We start from the raw sequence: 19,910 nt of genomic DNA on the forward strand, positions 1-19,910 counted from the left end.
TCACTCTCAACTTCACCTTCTCCTTAGAGAAAACCAACAAGGCCTGATGCACACTCACCCATCTACCGCATGGTGTAAGGAACTCATGGTGGCAACAGTAAAGACAGACACAAGTGATCACAGTTCAAGGGTGTTTATTAAACTGTATAGGAAGGTTGGAAAAACGCCTTAATCTAAACCTAAATCTAAGATGGGGGCAAGCTACGACCATCAAATAATAATAAGGCAGTCCTAGTGGCGTCTTGTCAAAATAAAAGTGCCTATACTAAGAAACCTATTGCCAATCCTTACGATAAATACAAAAGAGTGTGGGATAATGTTCACAAGAAAGAAAAGAAGTGTTTACAAATGATAAGTTAGGAGGTGGTAGCCTGGGACTCCTGTCCCCACGTTTTGAGCACGGGACAAGGTAGGATTCCGGACCACAGCACACACTCGAGCTTTTCCCAGCACAGGCCAACAGTGCCGCTCTCAGCTCTAACGGTCTTCGGTGGTTAAGTCTCTTTTCTACAAAAAAAAGTCTTTTGCCTTCGAGGACCTGATGTGTCTCAAAAAAGTAAACATAGTTCCTTTTCACATATACATTTGGTGATGCCTTTTCACCCCGGGCTCAGACCCTTCTCAAATATCAGCCTCTCTTCGTCGGGTTCACTACGGCTTTTCGGAACAATCTCTTTGGTGACATTCACAAATCCGAATGCCTTTTTAAACAGTTCACTGTGGACATCCCTCTGCCGGGTTCACTCTTGTCAACACACTGTACATTGGGACTTCAGGCTTCGCCCCCCTTTTCATCAGCATCCCTCCATCGGGTTCACTCTTGCCAAATTTGCTAATCATACAATTCTTTGAACAGTTTTTCAAAGCAGGATTCACTTCCCTTAGCTTTACAATCGTCTGCCGGTCAAAGACTTTCGACTGTACAGAGGATATTACTAGATCCCTGTATGACCACTTTGACCCCTTTCTCACGTCTTTGCCAAGGCCTTCTGGTAACGGTAGTTTGAACAATCGGGTAATCGGCCAGAGTTTCCTGAGTGAGCACCCACATAGTGCCCGACTCCTCTGTAGGTGGTTTTCCACTCTCGAATGAACAGTTCTTTGTACTTTCTTCAATTAGTCGCTTGCTACTTTTGTTGAACACAGTTCGGTTTATTATTGGCTCTCCTTTTGACTCACTGGCTTTGATGAACCACTTGGCTTTTCTTGTCTCTCGAGTCAAGGCCGGTACCACAGTGGCAAGTGTCTCTACCCAGCTTGGTTATCAGCGGACGAGGGACCTGTGTACCGTTGGTTGACATCTGCTGCAACACATGCTGGCTATCGTTTGCGGTTTTACGATTCCTTCCACAGAGGTTTCACTGACCTGGGTCGTAAAGGGCAAGGTCGTTTCTCTCCTTGTCACCCCCTCAGTTCTCACTGTCTATCTCCTCCTCTTGAACTGCCGTGCTGGGTTAGCTTTCTTGTTTTGCGGTCTGCCTTGCTCGTCCTGTGCTCTTGTGCTCCATCTTTTATCCCTGTGGGGAAAGGAAAGGGCCGTCAGGTGTGTGTGATTGTGGTCAACTGCCTGACTTTGCCTGACCCTTGTATTGGGACATGTCAGGTAAACGGCTCTGGTGTTAGTCCGTTGTCTTTCGTGTTGTGAGAAAGTGTTTGTGTCGGAAAAGGGAGGGGGCAGTGTTTTGGAATATCCTATGTGGTAGGATGGGGAAAAGGTGTGCAAAGAAGGGAGATGCCGCGTCTCACCCGTCAGTGCCCCAATTGTACTTCCCGAGGCCCCCCATCCAGGTGATCCTCCCGCACTGGTCCACCCCCAGGAACTGGATCCAATAGCGATGGCCGTGTCCTGGCCACCTGGATGACCGATCCCCAGGGACTAGATAGGGAGAGACCTTCAGGTTTCTCACATACCCTTCCTCCACGAGATGTAGCCACATTTGTTTCACAGGGTAACCGGGAAACAAAATCTAAATATACCTGGTCTTTTCCTTTCCGGTGTTCCACCATGAAACAATAGGGTTGTAGGTCTAGAAACCATTGCATGACACGAGGGTTGGAATCTTTACATTGGCTAAATCCAACCAGGGGTGAGTGGTCGGTGACAAGTGTGAACCTTCATCCTAATAGGTAGTACCTGAGATTGATAATAGCCCATTTGATGGCTAGTACCTCTAGTTCTACCAAAGAGTTGTTTTCTTTATGTGGGAATAACTTGTGACTGGTGTATAGTATGGGATGTTTTAGTCCATAGCAAATTTGGGACAGGATGGCTCCTAACCCTGTAAGGGTTGAGAAGTCGACTACCTTCAAGATTGGGTTCTGACACAGAGTTTGTTTCAGGATGTTGTAGCACATCTCGTCTTCATCATTCAAATGAAGTTTCTGCGGTTCAGCATTTTTAAGTTTATTAGTCAGCCGAGCTGTTTTGTACGAAAAGATGGGGATAAACCTACGGTAAGACCCTATTCATCCGAGGAAAGCTGTAAAGGCTCTTTTGGTCTTAAGGGTTGGTGTATCTAAGATGGCTTTCACCTTTTCATGTTGCGGTTGTACGTTCCCATTCCCTACGAATAAGTCAAGATATTTTACGGCGGATTGGGCCAATCTGCATTTAGCTGGATTAGCAGTTAAGCCAGCGTTTCTGGGGACTTTCATGATCGTATAAAAGGTGGAAGAAATGGTCCTCCCAGGTTTTACTATAAATTACGATATCATCAATATTGGCTCCACAGAAATCGGAGTAGGACTGTAGGATACAAACCACGAGGTGCTGGAAAGTGGCTGGTGCACTGTGTAAGCCGAAGAGGAGGACTTTAAACTGGAATAGTCCTAAAGGCGTTGAGAACACGGTTTATTCCTTATCTGGCCCAAATAGAGGAAATTGCAAGTACCCTTTGGTTAAATCTAGAGTGGATAAAAAAGACTGTTCCGAGTTTATCAATTAGGTCGTTGATGTGTGGCAAGGGATAGGCATCGAAGTCTTAGTTGGTATAGACTTGACGGACGTCTATGCAGAATCTCCAGGTATGCAGAATCTACAGGAACAGTAAGGTTTAGTGACTAACACAATAGGAGAGGACTATGGACTTGAGGGCGGCTCAATGATATTGGCTTTCAACATTCTGTTGACTTCCTCAATCACTATCTGTTTAAGGGCTTCTGGTAGTCGATATGGCTTTGGATGAACCACTTTACCTTTAGGTATTCTGATATAGTTGTATGTACCTTTTTATGCTTCCTGGTTTCTCTGAGAATACATCAGGAAATTAGATGACTACATCTTTTAGATCATCTTGCTGTTGGCCAGACAACACGAAAGGAATTAAATCAAAGTTGTGTATGTCCTCAGGCACCAGACAGACTAGTACTTTGGCATGGGTGGTTGAAGGGTTCTCCTTCCATTCTTTCAAGGGGATTATATGGTGTAGGTGGACTTCTGGTTTCTGTCTCGGTGAGCTAGTCAATTCTTCCAAACAAACCTCTTTAATTGCATACGTTTGTGTACTGGACTCCATTAATGTATATGTTGTTCAAGAAATATAACCCTTGGGCATCCTAATCCCACTACTTCCCTGATTGACTTAATATTCAGAAGAATATATTTTTCTAGTGAAGTACATTGCAGTTGTAAATAACTATTTGAACTTGACCTGTAGCTATTTCTAACATGGCACTCCAATTAAAATTGAATAAATAATGTTATGCTTGTTAGAAATTAGCTAAATTTATGATTTGTAACTAAGCAGAGCACAAAATATGACTTTATTAACGATGCATTTTATGGGCACTTTTGAAAATTCATATAGTTTCTTTTTTGACAAATTTGAAATTCATTCAAATGTTTGGACTATTACTGTAATCAACGTTGTATTCACATGGTGGTTTTATGGGGAATGTAGTCCTGTAACTGTGGGATGTTGCTTCCCTGTTGGTAAAAGTGAGTGCCATCTATCGTGAAAAAGCGAGAGAAACGGGCGAAACTTAGAGTGCTCGTCTGTGATAGAGAGGATACTGCGTAAGCACCATACTTTTTAAAGAAATCAGGTGATAAATTGTTCAATGGATCATCATAGAATGCCGATTTAAAGGAGCCAAATTAGTGAAGTGATAATGCTGCTGTGCCTCAGTCGTTTAAAGGAATAATAAGCCACGACACTGACAATGCGCAAAAAATAAAACCATTTTGTGTGATATACATATAAATGTATCTGTATATTGCTATTACAAGGCCAGTCTGTAGTTAAGATAAAGCCTATTTGAGTTCAAGGCATTTCTCCAGTATTGTATTTTTCATAGATTGGCACGCAGTTTGAATATTCCCCATTGTCAGCCTGGGAATCACTGGTAACATCAAAGCAGATTAATTTTACATTTAAAATTGCAGTCGTTTTAGTGCTCTTTAGTGTTGTTTTGGGTTGTATTGCTCCATAGCCAATAGACAGGCCTGGTGGACACTCTTCAGATATTTTTACTGCACGTTCATTGTTGGGATTCCTCAAATGTTCTCTTCTTCATTCAAGATTCTACGATTATTCTTCTACATTTTTGTATTACTATTAACATTTTTTGAAAGCCTACGATCCAGACTTTCCACATGCTGTGGTCAAGATCCTGCGTTTCCTCGCCTCCCTGTATGCTTTTCTATGCTTTTCCTGGGTTGAGGCCTTGTAAGAGTATCCTTTCCACTGGCCTTGAAAGAGTGTCCCTTCCACCGTTATGGCTGATTACAGGGCAAAGAAAAGCCTCTTGACGGCATCTTCCACCTGCCATTTAAAAAATGTCTACATCAAAGACCAGCATGACTACTTTACTGTCTGTATCCAGGCCACAACATCGACTCTTGTTCAATCTGCCTCTCCTCGAAAAAAAAAGGCGCTCAAGGAGGAGAGGTCTCACAAGTAGGCTTCCGTGGAAAAGATGCGAAGAAAGGTTATACGACCAAGCTCCAGCTACTCTGAAAGCACTGATTTTGGGTGCTCAGAAGGTGTGTTTTCAGATGACTAATATGAAGAGGATCGGTTGTCAGTACCAGCTCAACCTGTTCCTGCCATGCTGCCCCCACGTGATTGTAGTGCATCCAATGGCCCTCAACCAAATCCTGCTTCCAGTCAACTGGACTCCAGCGATCTATCAGTGGATATTCTGTCTAAATTGCAGACTCTAATCTTGGGATTTGCAGTCCAGGATACCATCTGTTCTCGCTGTTACACCCCTGAAAGTTTGCCTGCGGGTGCGCACCCCCTTCTCCTCTGCCAATTGGATGCCGTATACTGATCTCTACACAAGCCTCTCTTCTCCCTGCTTATCTTTTCTGAGACAGAATCGGAGTATAAGGCCTCTCAAGGTGGAGTCCCTACTCATACAGCAGGGAGGAAACTAGGAAAAATCTTCTCTCCATTCCTGTCCGCTTGGAGGATGGTCTTTTGACCATGAAGAACCCCTTCATGGCTCCTCCAAAAAAGGGACAGATTCAAGAGGAAATATAAGGTTCCTGTGCATGCTCAGGGAGCGGTCTAGTGGTCTAGTCCTTCTCTCCTAACGCCACTAAAGCCGCCAAATGAGCAGGAGCAGCTCTCTTGCCTGCCCTGGGATCATGAGAAGGCCTTAGAAGCTGGTTAAGTTAGTACTACCAAGGGCATTTGCAGTCTGTGTGTTGGTTTTCTTTTTAGTTAACTCATCATCAGTCTACGAACGGAAGAGGTCATTACCCTCGAAGGGCAGGTCTAAGATTCTATCCTGCACATCCGAGTTAAATCGGGAGGGGTGCATCCAGGCCGACCTTAGGTCCATGCTGATACAAATACCCCTGCTGGCTGTGTCGATGTGTGCAAGCGGTGATTCTAGCAGGTCTTGCGCCACAATCTTGGCTTTGTATATGTTATACTAAAATGCTGCCCACCTTTCCACTGGAAGATCTTGTGCAAAATCACCAATCGTCTGCCACAAACGTTGATTTGCTGCTGCCAACAGCACATCTGCATTCGCCTGCCGAAGATGTAATGCTGTGTTCAGATACACTTTCTTCCTTAAAGCCTGCAATGCTTTGTCCTCCTTAGGTTGCAATGCTGTCAGCGAAGCAGACTGCCCAGAAGAGTCGGCCATCGGCTTAGAGTAGAGGGACGCTGCTGCCACCAGTGCAGAATGTGGCTGAGAATGGAAGGCATGCAGCGGTCCTTCACTGTCCAGTAGCATATCAAGCTTTTTACTAACCGCCTGGCAAGAGTGTGGTTGGGCCCACAACTTCTTGTCCACCTCCAAGACATCTTTCTGAAAGGGGACACCTAACCTAGATGAAGCATGCAATGCCAAGACCACCCCCAAAACACCCCCCAACCCCCTTTCCAGGCGGTTACTGAGAGGGCACAGGCACCCCTAAGAACTCTGCCAAGCCCTGCAACTTTTCATGAAAGACCCTGGCCAACGAGGTAATGTCAGAATCCTCGTTTTGCCCTCTAAACCTGGAGTCAACTAGTCATGGGACTCCTGCCCTTTCATAAAAGCCTTAATTCCTACTGTCTGATGTTGTCAATTGTGGGGGCTCTGGAGCCTGTGGAACCGCTGGGGGCTGAGAGGGAGGTATAGGAGGAGGTGGCAGAGAGGGGGGATGGGAGGTGGTGGCTGTGGTATGGGTACCAGGTTCGGACAAGGAGCTGGAGGTACCCAGAGGTTGCTGAAACTATTGTGGCAGGACGTCATTAATGCTAATGAGTCCGTTGAGTATTCTGACATTTGAGGTGACTTCATTAACATCAGGAAGCGGTCGAAGACCCTGTCTTTGCATCCCGGTGAAGCCTGCACTGGAGGACAGTGTTCTGTCCACCGTCAGCGTATAAGTCTATGTGACAGAAGTGCGTGGGGCCGGTCTGGTCAGCTGTTCCGACTCAGCATACTCATGATGTTCGACGGTGTGGAGTAGGGCGAGCGCTAGGGGGTGTCACCACCTGACCACCATTGTTACAAGTGGCTCACTCACCAACAGAACCGCAGGTCTGCCCACTGACTGCCTCCCTGCCTTTGCAGCCCTCTCAGAAGGGGATGAGTCAACAGAAGATGGCAGAGCGGAATCCCACCTTGCTGCCATTTTGTGACCTTGTTCTTGGTGCGCTTGAATCTGAGTGAATGGGGAAGCAAGACTTGCCCGGAGTACTACTCTTTAGAGTAGGCTTAGTTTGACCCTCGGTACAAGTACCGGTATTCCTGAGGACCTCGAAACTGGTTCTGGTAGGCTGGATGCCCTCAGCTGGGGAGCTTGTAGTCCTGCGCAATTGCCTACCGTCTGCCTCCACACGAGTCCTAGGACATACCGGTCCCTCAGACGATCGTCCGGTGACAGAGCTTTTGTGCCCCTTTGTACTAGGCCTGGTAGGATCCTTGGAACCCGCGTTGCATGCACCTATAGCTGTTGAGCCTCAGGCCTAGCAACGGTACCAGGATCTTTACGACGCCACCAAGATTGAGAACCCCTAGGCTTTCCCTTCTGGGGTGCCTTCGATTGCATCACTTCACTTACCCTTTCCCCAAGACTTGCAACGAGCAAATGACCTCAAATGGTCCGGAGGGGATCTGGAGAAAATGTCTCTCCACCTCACAAGCCTTTTCTTCGAGGATTGTGGTGTCAACTCGTCGCACTCTATGCATGAATGCCACCTATAGTCGGGCCCCAAATACTCCAAAAAGAATGAAGGGGAGTTTGACACAGGGAAAGGAGTGCCACACGACATGCACTTGTCAAAACCTGGTGAACCCGACATGCACCAGGGGATCATGGGTGCCAAAGGCCACGATTAAATGATTAATGAAAATTAGCGCTCAAAGCGCTGAAGAGGAAGGGCGCAGCACCTGCAAAATTAAGCTGCCGTGGTGAAGGCATCCATTCCTGTCGTGTGTAAAACAGGAACTGAGGTTGGTGTTGTGGGGCGGGTTCAGAGTGCGCAGTCATGCCTATCCTTGCACCTACGTGCGCATAAATCAAAATTAAAGGGGAGGTGCGATTTTTACAAAAGGCTCGGGTCCCGTCCCTGTGCGGGGGACACCCATACAGTATGGAGGAAATGGGATGGGGCGTAAGATAAGGACAAATATGGCCGTCCAAATCAGATGTGCTTACTGGAAATTCTGGGAGCAGTAGCACATTTCAGTCGTTCTCCAGCAGTTAACACACCTGGCCCACTGGTTCCTACTTTCGTTTTGGTTGGTATAAGGCTTAGGAGCACTGTGAAGTTGTGAAAGGCCTGTGTGTGGGTTGTCGGGCTAGTGTTCGGGAGACCAGGTCAGACACCCTCTCTAGAGAATCTAGACGAAACTTTGAGACCATGTACAGTCTGAAAGAACACAGCCAGTAGTTCCATGCCTTAGGAGAAAATCAGAGACCTATGGATCGAGGCAGAGTCATATGCAGAACCACTCTGGGTGATCCAGTGTGGCAGAAGAGATCCATGCAAGCACTCACCAGAAGTAGAGTCCTGATACGAATAACATCAGCAGAGCTGCAGACCCGACTATCACCAAAGGAGCACAATTCACTGGAGCCAAACCATAGACTAAAGGCAGGACTGCCACACAAAATAAAGATGACTACTAAGGCATTTGAAGCCTGAGGATGCTTCTGTCCGACATCTCCTGGTACAAATGGATGCATGAAGAGAGACCATACAGTGTCTCCAGACAACACTGACAAGATCACATTCCATCAGGTACCTTGGCTGATCTTGCCATAAAAACCTGTACAAATCTAGAACAAACTAAGCATCACTGTTAGCCAGGAATGTTGGAGTCACCAGGATGGCGAGTACCTACAACTGAAAAGTGTATACTACCTTGGAACGCCCTAAACCAATGTTTTTGTCGGAAGGGATTCAACTAAGTCGTCTTGTTTCTCAGATCAATGGGTTTACCAATCTTCTTAGGAAACTGAGGTCCTCTCTCTTTCACAGGAAGGACTCTGATGAAGCTTCTTAAAGCTTTTATTATGAATAGGTTGAGAAAAGAAGGTAATGACTTTGGGCACCTGGTGGTTTTTTAAAACTAATGTGGGTCTTCCTGGTTTGAAACAATCCAAATAAGTAGTGCCAGGATTGGTTAACCTAAAGTGCATTAAGATGGGTTAACTTGAAGTCCATCTGGGGTTTCCTATCGATCTAATAGGGATAATGGTCTTCCTCCCTCTGTATCTTTACTCTACTACACAGTCTCAGGGATATAGTACCCAACATGCCACTGGTCTCCAGAAAACAGGAACGGTGGTATAGTCCCAAATTCTACTTTGCCAACACAGCCACACAGATATAAAGTCCAGCTTGCTTCTTCAAAAATCAGTTGGTGACATAGCACACAGCAGGGTAGTTAATTCTGCGTTTAAGTAATTAAAGGCCTTAGCGTGCAACTCATCAGCACTATCCCTCTGCAACAAGTCTTCCTACATAACGGACACCTTTGACTCATCACCCTCAACTTTCACTTCTTGCTATCACAGAAGCCTGGATCTACCCTAATTACTGTGCTACACCAGAGGCTCTCCACACTGACTGTTTACCTTCTCCCAATCTCCCTAACCTGTTGGAAAGGGCAGCAGTCTAGTGTTCCTTATCAATAAAATCCTCAACACTGTCCCTGTATCCAGGTCTGACATCAGAGCTGCCTCTTTTGAATATAAATTTCCAACTGCTCTCTCCTAATGCTCTCACTGTTCTGGCTCTGTATCGACCCCCTGGTCCTCTCAATTCCTTCACTGATCTGACTCTTCTCCTTAAGTCACTTCCTATCGACATACCCGCTGTCATGCTGAGGGACTTTAACCTTCCCAAGCCCTCTGAGGTCACCTGCCTTGAACAACCAGCCTACCCACTGTGGTGGGAACTTTCATGATCATGTCTCCCCTCTCCTCTGAACTCTGTATTGACCTTTCTCCCTCTGTTCACTTTAACATCTCAGCCTCTCCACCTTCTACTCTTTATCACCCTTCTTCAATGACTAAGAGGAAATGCAGGCAGGACTCTTGCTCCTTACCCTGATGTGAGAAGATCCTATTCCCTATTCATGCCTCTTCCATCAACCATGCTTTCTCTGACTTTCACTATGCACTTATTACTATTTGACCAGCTCAATCCTACTTGCACAGTCAAACTTTGCCGTCCCCGTCCGCAGCCTTGGATAAACTCTGGAATTAAGACCCTAAAAAACAAACATGCGCTGTGACCTACAAAACTGGTGTAAATTACGCACACCTACCCTACTCAAATCCTAAAAAACATTCCCTTACTGCCCTAACCGCTGCACTGGACTCTGTAAAATCCTCCAACAAACCAGATACGCTCCCTTTTCAATCAACCCCACAAACATTCATCTTCCCTCCAATATTTGCTCATACCTCCCAAGCGAATATCCATCGCCTCCTCCTTTTCTGCTCACTTTGCTCACTACTTTTTCTCTAAAATTAAAAAAACGTACACTTTCACAGCCCTCCTCCATCTTCCTCCTGAACCCTCCTTTTGTCGATCTCTCCCCCTGACTCTTCTGCTCTCGACTACTTTGCCCCAACCTCTCATGTTGAATTGACACACATCCAAGTGCCAATCCATCTTGCGCTCCCTTTCGACCCTTTTGCTTCCCAAATGTTCAAAGGCTCAATCACCTGCCCATATGTCTAAGCTTTTTAATTTCTCTCTCCCCACTGGACTCTTCCCTGCCTCCTTCAAATGTGCAACTGTCTTACCCTTTCTGAAAAAACCCTCTACTGACAAAACGTCCAAGGAAACTATTGTCCAGCTTCTCTCCTCCACCATTATTACAAAGTCCCTGAGCGGGTGGTCTTTGACCAGATCAAGAACCTTATGGATTATGGTTTTGGAGATCCACTTCAATCTGGCTTAATTAGTAAGCACTCCACCAAGACTGCACTCATGCACGTCTCTAGCTTTCCTCTAATGCTCACCACTCCACTCTTCTATACTGCTGCTTTTTGGACCGATATGCCACTTTCGACACTGTTCATCACTCCCCTCTCTCCCTCACTCTCCACGACATTTGGTTCACAAATTTGGTCACACCTTACCTGGATCACATCCTACCTGGAAGATTGATCCTTTAAAATCTCTTAGAACTCGGAAACCCATCCCTCTTCCCAAATGGCGTCCGCCAATGATCAGTCCTTGGACCGCTGCTTTTCACCCTCTATAACTTTGTCCTAGGAAGATTTATCTCATCCTGTGGCTTTCACCAGCACCTTTTTGCTGATGACATTCAAATATTTTACTCTTTTCCCTCCTTCATCCCAGCCATCATGGAACAAATTACAAACGGTCTCACTGCAATTCGGCACTGGATGTTTCCCGTTACCTCATGCTGAGCTCCTCAAAAATTGAAGCTCTCTTTCTCCCAGCTTCCAATGCCATGCCCCCCTATCCTCCACTACTGACCTCCAGCTGATCTCCATGTTTGCAATCTTGGGGTCATCTTTGTTAGCCAGCGCTGCCAGCAACAATTATCACTACCACTGCCTCTGCTGCTATTTACCTCAACATTCGGAAAAGTTGAACTTTTCTCACTATCCACTGTACAAAAATTATAATTTGGCTCAGCCAACTGGACTACTTCACAAGCCAACTCCTTGGCCTTCCCTAGACAAAGTCTTCAACTTTGCTACCCACACTCTACAACATACCCAGATCCAAGCCCACGTCTATCTTCTGGGGCCTGGGGCCTCAATACCTTCAACTCTCTCTTCCTAAATATCTTCCTTCTCGAGCTCTTCGCTCATCCGCCTCCAACTGCCTCAGGGTCTGTCGCTTCTCCAAGCAACGGGTTGGTGGTAGATCTCTTTTTTCAGCTGGGACCTCCCTCTGGAACAGCCTCCCACAAACTTGAGGAGAATCATCTCTGGTTCTGGAAGCACCTCAAAACGTTTCTCTTTGCTTCTGCTTTTTTTCCTCCTCTCCCCTGCTGAATTCTTGGCTAAACAAACTGCACTGGCTACCTGGCCACCTCTGATCTCGGGCCCAGGTCCCCTCACTCACCAGTCGCACTCCTGCACTGCCTTCCGGGTAACCCCCGCACTTGGTGACTGCCGTCTGTATCCCTTCAGTCCCACTTCCAGCACTTGACACCCGATATCTGCAATTATCCTTGCACTTGCCACCAGCTGGCCGTACCTTTTACCTATTGTTAGTTATTCTGGTATTCCATGTACTGCACTGTCCCCTCCCCCCTCCGTCTTCCCCCTCGCACTTTCCTCTCCCCTCTTCACATGCACTTGCACGATCTGAATGACAACTGGCCTACTAGGATCATTGCCTTTGTCTTCCCTCTGTTCCCCTTCCCTTGCCTCGTCGCGCCTTGAAACACTTGTGTATAGGCGCGTTATAAATGCCATATTGTATCATATATCATATCATATACTGACAATATGCTGTTTGGCTCTCCATACACAACCGCTCTCTGGAAAGGAGACCCTTGATGTACTTTAGGTTGATCAATCCTAATGCACTTTGGTTTAACCAACACTTGTTTTCCAAAGTCATTTATCTCCATTCCCCCCCTGTTCATAATAACATCCTTAAGATGCCTCCTCAGAATCATTGCGCTGGGAAAGAGGGATGACCTCAGAGTCTAAATCCATTAATCTGAGAACCTGGACACCTTTTATTTTGACCACGTCTGACAACTTTGGTTTTAAGCTTTAGAAGATGGTATACCCTTTTAAGTTGTAGGTAAACCCACAATACCCCGAGACATTCATCCTAAACCTATTCTGACAGGAAACACAATATTTACATTTTAGGTGTCACTTTTTTGTTAGTCTACAATAGCTATCACTTTGGAAACAGAGAAAGTGATCAGGTTGGTGGTGCCTTGTGTCCTGAAACCAGGCCTCCAGATAAGGGTCATACAAGGCCCTTTTACGCATTAAAATATTGTAAACACAACACCTTTTATCTTTCTGTGTGTACCATTTACGAAATAGTTGAGAGCAGGGCAGTGCAAAGGTCAGGTCACTTGACAGAAACCAGAACGTGCTAATGAATGGTTTCTTTAGTTCAACTTCTGCCGCAATTTGTGCCTGTAAATGTCATAGAGAGGAATATTATGCACGCATATTTATTTTCCTTGCAAGTTAGGGTGCTATCAGTAATAAGATGGGAAACCTAGTCACCATAGGGAAGTATGCTTTGTAAAAAACAAATATTCTTTTTAAAGTGAAAGCATGGTTGCACTGCATACAAGTATGTTGCAGAGTTCCTGCGTGTGCATTCATCATCTAGATGCATATATGTGGTGTGTTCATTCATATCAATGTGTTGCTGAAGGGTTTCCAAAAATGTAATGCATTGTTTGAAGCCAGACATCTTTGGTACACAACTGTTTTGTTGCTAATATGTTCTATTCACTTTCACGATTAGTTAGGTTTTGGTGCCTATCGCACACGTTTTACACTCTTATGCAGGCAAATAATTTTTACTCTTACAATTTAATTAGCACTCCAAACATAAAAAGGGTATAAAAAAACTTGCACCGCAAAACCTTACATGATGCACGACGGAGTGTCATTACACCAATGACAGGGTTCACAACATATTTCATGTATTCCAGACTACATTTCTAAAATAGAAAAGCCTGACAACTCCAGCCAGTGCAGCAGTGTTACAAAATAAAACAAAACAAAACAAAAAAAGAAATGTTTTCATTTGCAGCTGAAATAGAAACTGAGCAAGACATGTCCCTGTAGAGGTAATCCAGATAGGCATTTAACTTTATGTAGTGGTTCATGCAAGTTTCCTTCAACATTGCCTCAGTCAATTTATCGACGTCTGAAGGATGTAAGGCTAACTATCCAGCCAACATTTGACCATGAGATTCTTTACATGCAAGGAAAGCCCAGAGAGTTGGTGCTCATCTGTTATATTGGTGGGAGGTTGCTAATGCACCCTGTACTTTATCTGTTAATTGTGAGAGAAACCTGCTTTTCTGTCACAGTGTGTACTGTTGACCCATGAGAATCATTTCCATACAGATGATTGTTTGGACACGTCGGCTGGATGTCACATAGGTTGTACACTCTTGCGAAGGATAAAACTAATTTTTACTCCATTGAAATTGCAGTTGCTCTCAAAGTTTAAAAATAGGGAGTAAAATACGCCCACTTCAAAATCTTATCAGGAGCACTGCCTTGAAAATCAGAGCAGGAGATGCTCCTGCTTGATCTGGAACCGAGGGGCTAGTTTGAACTTTGCTAAAAATAACCAAAGACTTAACTGTCCGTAGGATGTCCTTGTGGAATGAAGGGTGGAACAAGTCTGCTCCCTGCGACCGAAGATATAGGATTTTGCCCAGAACATCAAGGATGAATTCAGCTTCCCTCTCATCCAGGTTTGCCTCCTGGCATCCAGGCTGATGTTCACAGAGAGCCTAGAGACTGCCCTGGTGTGGTGGGGGTAGCGGTGCGCGGTGCAATTCCACATAACATCTGGTTGCAAGGTCTATTTATAGGGCTACACAATCCATCATGTCAGCCGCCACTTGCCTTGCCGCTGCTAGCTTGAAAACAGCCCTCTAGCTTCTGAAAGGTCATCTGCAAAATCAGGAAGCTGATGCCAGACCCAATGATTTGCTGCAGACATGGCAGCCTCTGCACTGGCGTGCCTTAGAGGAGGGACTGCTTTCCATCCCGCATCCAACAGATCTTCCCCTTTACATAAGGGACGTGCCACAGTTCATGATAAACCCCACTAAACATTTATCGGCTTTTCCACCGCATGACAGTTGGCATGACAGATGATTGGGCCAGAGAGTACAGGTCAAGTGTGATGAAGCAGACACATTTACTTTAACCCCTTAAGTGTCAGGCTATTATTCAAGTCTATACAAAAAGAGTGAAGAAGGGTATTTCTTTGTTGTTTATGATCATGTGACCTTGCCAACAGAGCAAACAACTAGAAGGCGCTAAAGACGACTGGGAGTTTTGCGGCAGGAGAATGTCTGAAGTATGGGTGAGAGGCTTCCGAGAGGACATCACGCCTCTGAGAGGCCAATGGAAAGTATGCTGACTGGATTGCTCTATCCTCCAAAGCTAGTATCAAGTGAGAAGGACCTCAGAGGATTGAACTGCAGCATGAGATGTAGACAAGCAAGTGAGAGCTCATGAACAAAGTCAGAGTGAGGAGAAATAGTGCCACTGGGAACTAGAAGCAGAAGCTTTGAAGATTTCCTCCGACAATGAAGGAGTATACTGGCATGGAGTGTGCCGAGAGAGACATCTGCATGAATCGTTAAGTGAAGGCTGCCATTCCAAAAGGTACCGAAGGGGGGGGAACGAGATGATGGCGAGTCGTCTGAGGGATAAATGGAGAGGACCAGGAAACTAGCACCAAGTCAGTTATATGTTGGGAGTTGGGATTCTAACATGGCAAAAACAAAGCATACTGACAAGTGGAAGAAAACCAAAAACAGTTGGATGTTGGGTGCTGTTATTCCAATACTCCACGACTAGTGCCATGGTGCAGACAAAGTGAAAGAAAACCAAGAATGAACATTGTGGGGCTTGTGTTTTTGGCACTCCTTGAACACTTAGCTCTGTGACTAAAAAGGGACTTACTAACTATTCAGCTAACTACACTCAATTGGGGCAAGATCTTTGCTCTCCTTGGCCACATTTGCAGATAAGTCCACCAAGCAACAGGTCAGAAAACAGTACACAGTTACGTTGGGGCTTTGAAGGGGGTTGAGGAATTGTTTGGAGCAATGTCCCAGAACAATGTCTTCAAATCCAGACAGTCTTAGGAGCTCGCCTAGGAAAAGGGGAAGTGGTGTGTCACTAGGGGAGATTCACAAGTCAATGAACAAATATTAGTGCCTGCGCTGGAGGGGTCTATTATGTGGTAGGTGATCAACTCAGTGGTGCGGAGTCAAAGACGAGGGCTTCTAATGGGGGTGAAGTTCAACTACAGTAAGGACTTTAGAGTTGGTGCACGGGGAAAAAGAAAAGCATCAGCTGGGGCTTGCTGTGACAGAGCTTGTTCACATCACCATGCTCAATGACTAATGTGTACAGATCACAAAGTGAATCTTGAAATGCAGCATTAAACAGTTGATTAGAGTCTGCATTCCAAGCTTATTGGCTGGTTCGGGAACTAGAAACATTTAGACGAACAAAGGAGAAGCATGAAACGCAGGCTTCTGTAGGTTGTTGGAGCTTAGATGCCACACGTCCATTCTCTAAAGAGATGAAAATATGCTCCAATATGTTTTTTATAAAGCTTTTTATATGGTGCTACGCTGTTCCAGCTCAGTGTCAGTTGCGTCTTATTCGCTGCACACAAACACAAATCGTATGAATTCTCACCATTTACTGTTATTTGTCCGGTGGTTCGTGGAACTCCAACCAGAGTGACGGGATAAAGGCCAGATTCTGCAGGTAGAGAAAGGGCAGCTGGGAGAGACTCAAACTCTACTCCACTTGTAAGAAGACCCTGTAAGAGGCAGAAAGCACATATATTTATATCAGCAAACATGATTTGTTTTTAAACGATGGACAGCAGAGGGAAACATCAGCAAAAATTGTCATATTTAATATAGTATTCATTACTAGCTATCACGTATAGGACAATGGGTATCTAGAGAAGTATGTATGCAGCTGCTCGTAATAGATTGAGTGGGTAAATTAGTAGATGGCCAGTTGCTTGGAGAGTAGGCAGATTAGCGACTAGATTGATGCATGTGTTAGTGGCTAAGTAAGGGTACGTTGGCTGGTTGATTGCCTTTTTTCATATATCTGGTGGGTGGGTTGAATGGAGTGGTTTAGATGGATTTTGCAATGTATGTGGCCCAGTTGGGCCGAGACTACATGTCTGTTGGGTTGGTATTGAGTCTAGAAGTAGCCATGTTTAACAGAATATACTTTGTTATGACAAAATGCAAAGTGGCAGACGATTTATCGGGACCAGAATCTTATTCAATGGAAGGAACCTAGCATTCTGAGAATTGGGCATATAAGAGAACTTAAGTGATATATCACGCATGGTTCAAACGGATAGTTCAGTCTTAGTACAACTAATCAATTGAACCACTATGATTCTCGTTGGCAAATGTTTATAAGTGGTACCCAAAGCATAGGACTGCATGTGCAAGCTGGTACAATAGTAAAACAGGCCCACTAAACATGCTTCTGAACTGTTGGAAAATCGATAAAATAGCTACTATTAATAGCTCAACTTTTAGACACCAGGTCTTAGACAAAATCACAACTGTCAAGGTAAGCATCCAGGAACTTGGCAACTTGTGCCACCTAGATGAGACTATATTTCCCAGGTATCGCAGAGCATGCAAACCTCTAGGTGCTGCCACAAAGGGCCCGCGCTGTGCAAACTCTCTGAATGAAAGAATATTGGTCGCTGAGACTACACTCACTGATTGCAAATGACAAAGGGCCTCATTACACGGATGGCGGTAGGGATTTACCGCCTTATTACGAGGTTCCTTTGCGGGTTGGGGGAATTAAGGCCTGCTTTTACCAGGCGTTAAAATCCAGCCCGCTAAGGGACCTCAGAGCTAATTACGGCACCGCAAAATTGCGGTGCCGTTATTAGAGCCTTCCCCATTCCCATAGAGCCCTATGGGGCAGAAATGGGAATGGGGAAGGGGAAGGGCAATGGTGGAAGGGGGATTTACCACCCCTCCAACCTTGGAATGGGGCGGTAAAACCCCTTTCCGCCAAGGCGGTGCCGGTATTTTACCGGCATGAGCCATGGCGCTAATAGCGCCATGGCTCACCGCCTACCGTGTATTGAGGCCCAATGAGTCTTCCGTATGTCTTGGCATTTTGGTACCTGTCCCTTGCTTGTTTGTGCGATTTCCCTGATTTGACGTGGGTTTTGCTATTCTCGGCTGCTGTTTTGTCTTGCACCATTTGGATTGATTTTCCTCGTGTTTGGATTCTAAGTTACCCGACCTCTGGCCATGCTAATGTCTAACTGCTGTATTTACTACCGGCAGTGATACTATTGCTTATATATTGGAACTTGACTTCTGCCGGTTGACTGGATCTCCTACTAGAACTACCCTTTTCTGCTCTATTAACTTCTGTAATTGTGTGGTTGTGCACTAGTACAACCCCCTGCTGGACCGTTCTCAATGCTTTTGCTCATTTCCCAAAAGTGTTGTTGCAGACTCTGTCCCCATAAGTAGTGCCGTTATGAGGTCCAAGGTAGGACCTTTTGTTCTCTTTTTGTAGCCTAGTAGGGCCGGGCGGATGCTTCCCTGATATGGACTAGGAACCTGCAACTCTGCCTCATACTGTCCCCAGCCTCATTTCATTTCAGACATTCAGGATTGTTGGTATATCAGCGAGGAGGCGGCACAGAGGGAATGGGGGGGGCGTACACATTTCATTTGAGAATTACCATCTTCCCAGGCTGTTCCCCTTCTCTTGCAGCATAGGCAGCACCTCTATGTGTGCAATATTTCCTGCTCACTCTTCTGGCCAGTATCCTGTTAGGGGGTGGTTTTTCTATCTTGGTTGAGTCACTGGCCAGTCAGTATCCAGCTAGTAGGTGTTTGATACCTTTTTTGAGTTACTAGACAGTTGGGTTGTTCTGGGGTTTGCTACACAGACACAAATCTTTGGCCATAATGACAGTTCACAGAAATCTGTAGAAGCCTAATGTCCACCTGGTGAGCTATGGATGTGGCTTAATATCCCATAAACACTTTAATACAGACCATCACCACCTTGTACAGAAAGAAAGCCTCCACATGCCAACTTCCACAACAGGTTGAGTGCATTACAAGATCCTGCTCATCCCCCTGACACAGCAGGAAGAAGCAGGCCCAGAGGCTGCTGACCCATCTGAACCTCTGGTAATTACTGTATCACTGACACCGGCAGTAGGTACATCAGCAAAGCCAGTGAACAATACTGTGCCATTACCATTAGCACCCCAGAGCATTTCACTGGGGCCCTCAAACATTTCACACCTTTGTGAACCAGTGCGAACCACATTTTCTGTGTCAATCGACTGACTTTCCACATGACACCTCCAAAACGGTGTTTTTACATCTTATTTTGGAGGAGTAGCAGTCTTATGGACAAAGGCCTTCCTGGGAAAGGATGACCCGCTACTTTCTAACTTGGATCTTGGAGCGGTCATATGTCTGATAGGGGACACAGGCCAGGCCACAAATCTAGAACACATGGAGATAACATAACTGAAAGACTGTGTGGGGGGCACTGTTCAGCAGCCAACGTAACGTAATCTGAGAAAGGAGCTATGTTTACAATATCCTGTTGGCTCCAGAGTAGACTAATAAGCAGTCAGAGGAAGCTAAAGAGGTGTAGCGAGCCCCATCCAAAGTTCACCCCGATACATTAACCAGAAGAGGAGAACCCATCCACGGCAAATCTGACGGCGCGGCTGCCTGAATCGATCCAGTTAGGGCTTCCACAAGAGCTGGAGGCTAAAGCACTATGACATGCGGTGCTGTCGGCCCGGGCGGTGGAGGGGCAAAAGAATCCAGCAGCCCACCCTGCACCATTCCTGAGTTGCTTGGGGGCGGAATAAGGAGGGGAGGCACACCAGAACGATTAAATGACCCCCCAGGGGTGTGGTGCGGCTGTGGACATAGATGACCTCGGAGGGCTGTCACTCCACTGCACTAAAACGGTCTCTGCCACATTAAGTTGATTGGACTATGCACATACAGCACTATGAGGGCCAGTGAATTAGTCAACACATCAACATCTGGCACTATTTCCTAGTTCGTTGTAAGCATCTGGGAAGCAGTAGAATCGTGCAAGTCTCGACATGAGCAGTGAGTACGAATGGCTGGATTTGATAGCGCTCTTCGATGCCAGGAACAGAGGAACAGGTGGAAGGCTAGAATATCAATCCTCAGATTGATATTCTACAGGATTATTCTATCAG

General features: G+C 45.7%; 1 protein-coding gene across 2 annotated transcripts in view; it reads right to left on the reverse strand.

Moving 5' to 3' along the window:
* TRAPPC9 (trafficking protein particle complex subunit 9) overlaps nt 1–19,910 on the reverse strand; it is a 3,490,818-nt gene that overhangs the window by 2,730,197 nt on the left and 740,711 nt on the right. For both annotated transcript variants that reach the window (XM_069621680.1, XM_069621681.1), the window contains exon 13: nt 16,334–16,460. In XM_069621680.1, the coding sequence (XP_069477781.1) occupies nt 16,334–16,460 (127 nt within the window). The remainder of the gene's footprint in view (nt 1–16,333; nt 16,461–19,910) is intronic.

The sequence above is a fragment of the Ambystoma mexicanum genome, chromosome 5q (assembly GCF_040938575.1).
Source record: "Ambystoma mexicanum isolate Mex_15411 chromosome 5q, UKY_AmexF1_1, whole genome shotgun sequence".
Lineage (NCBI taxonomy): Eukaryota > Metazoa > Chordata > Amphibia > Caudata > Ambystomatidae > Ambystoma > Ambystoma mexicanum.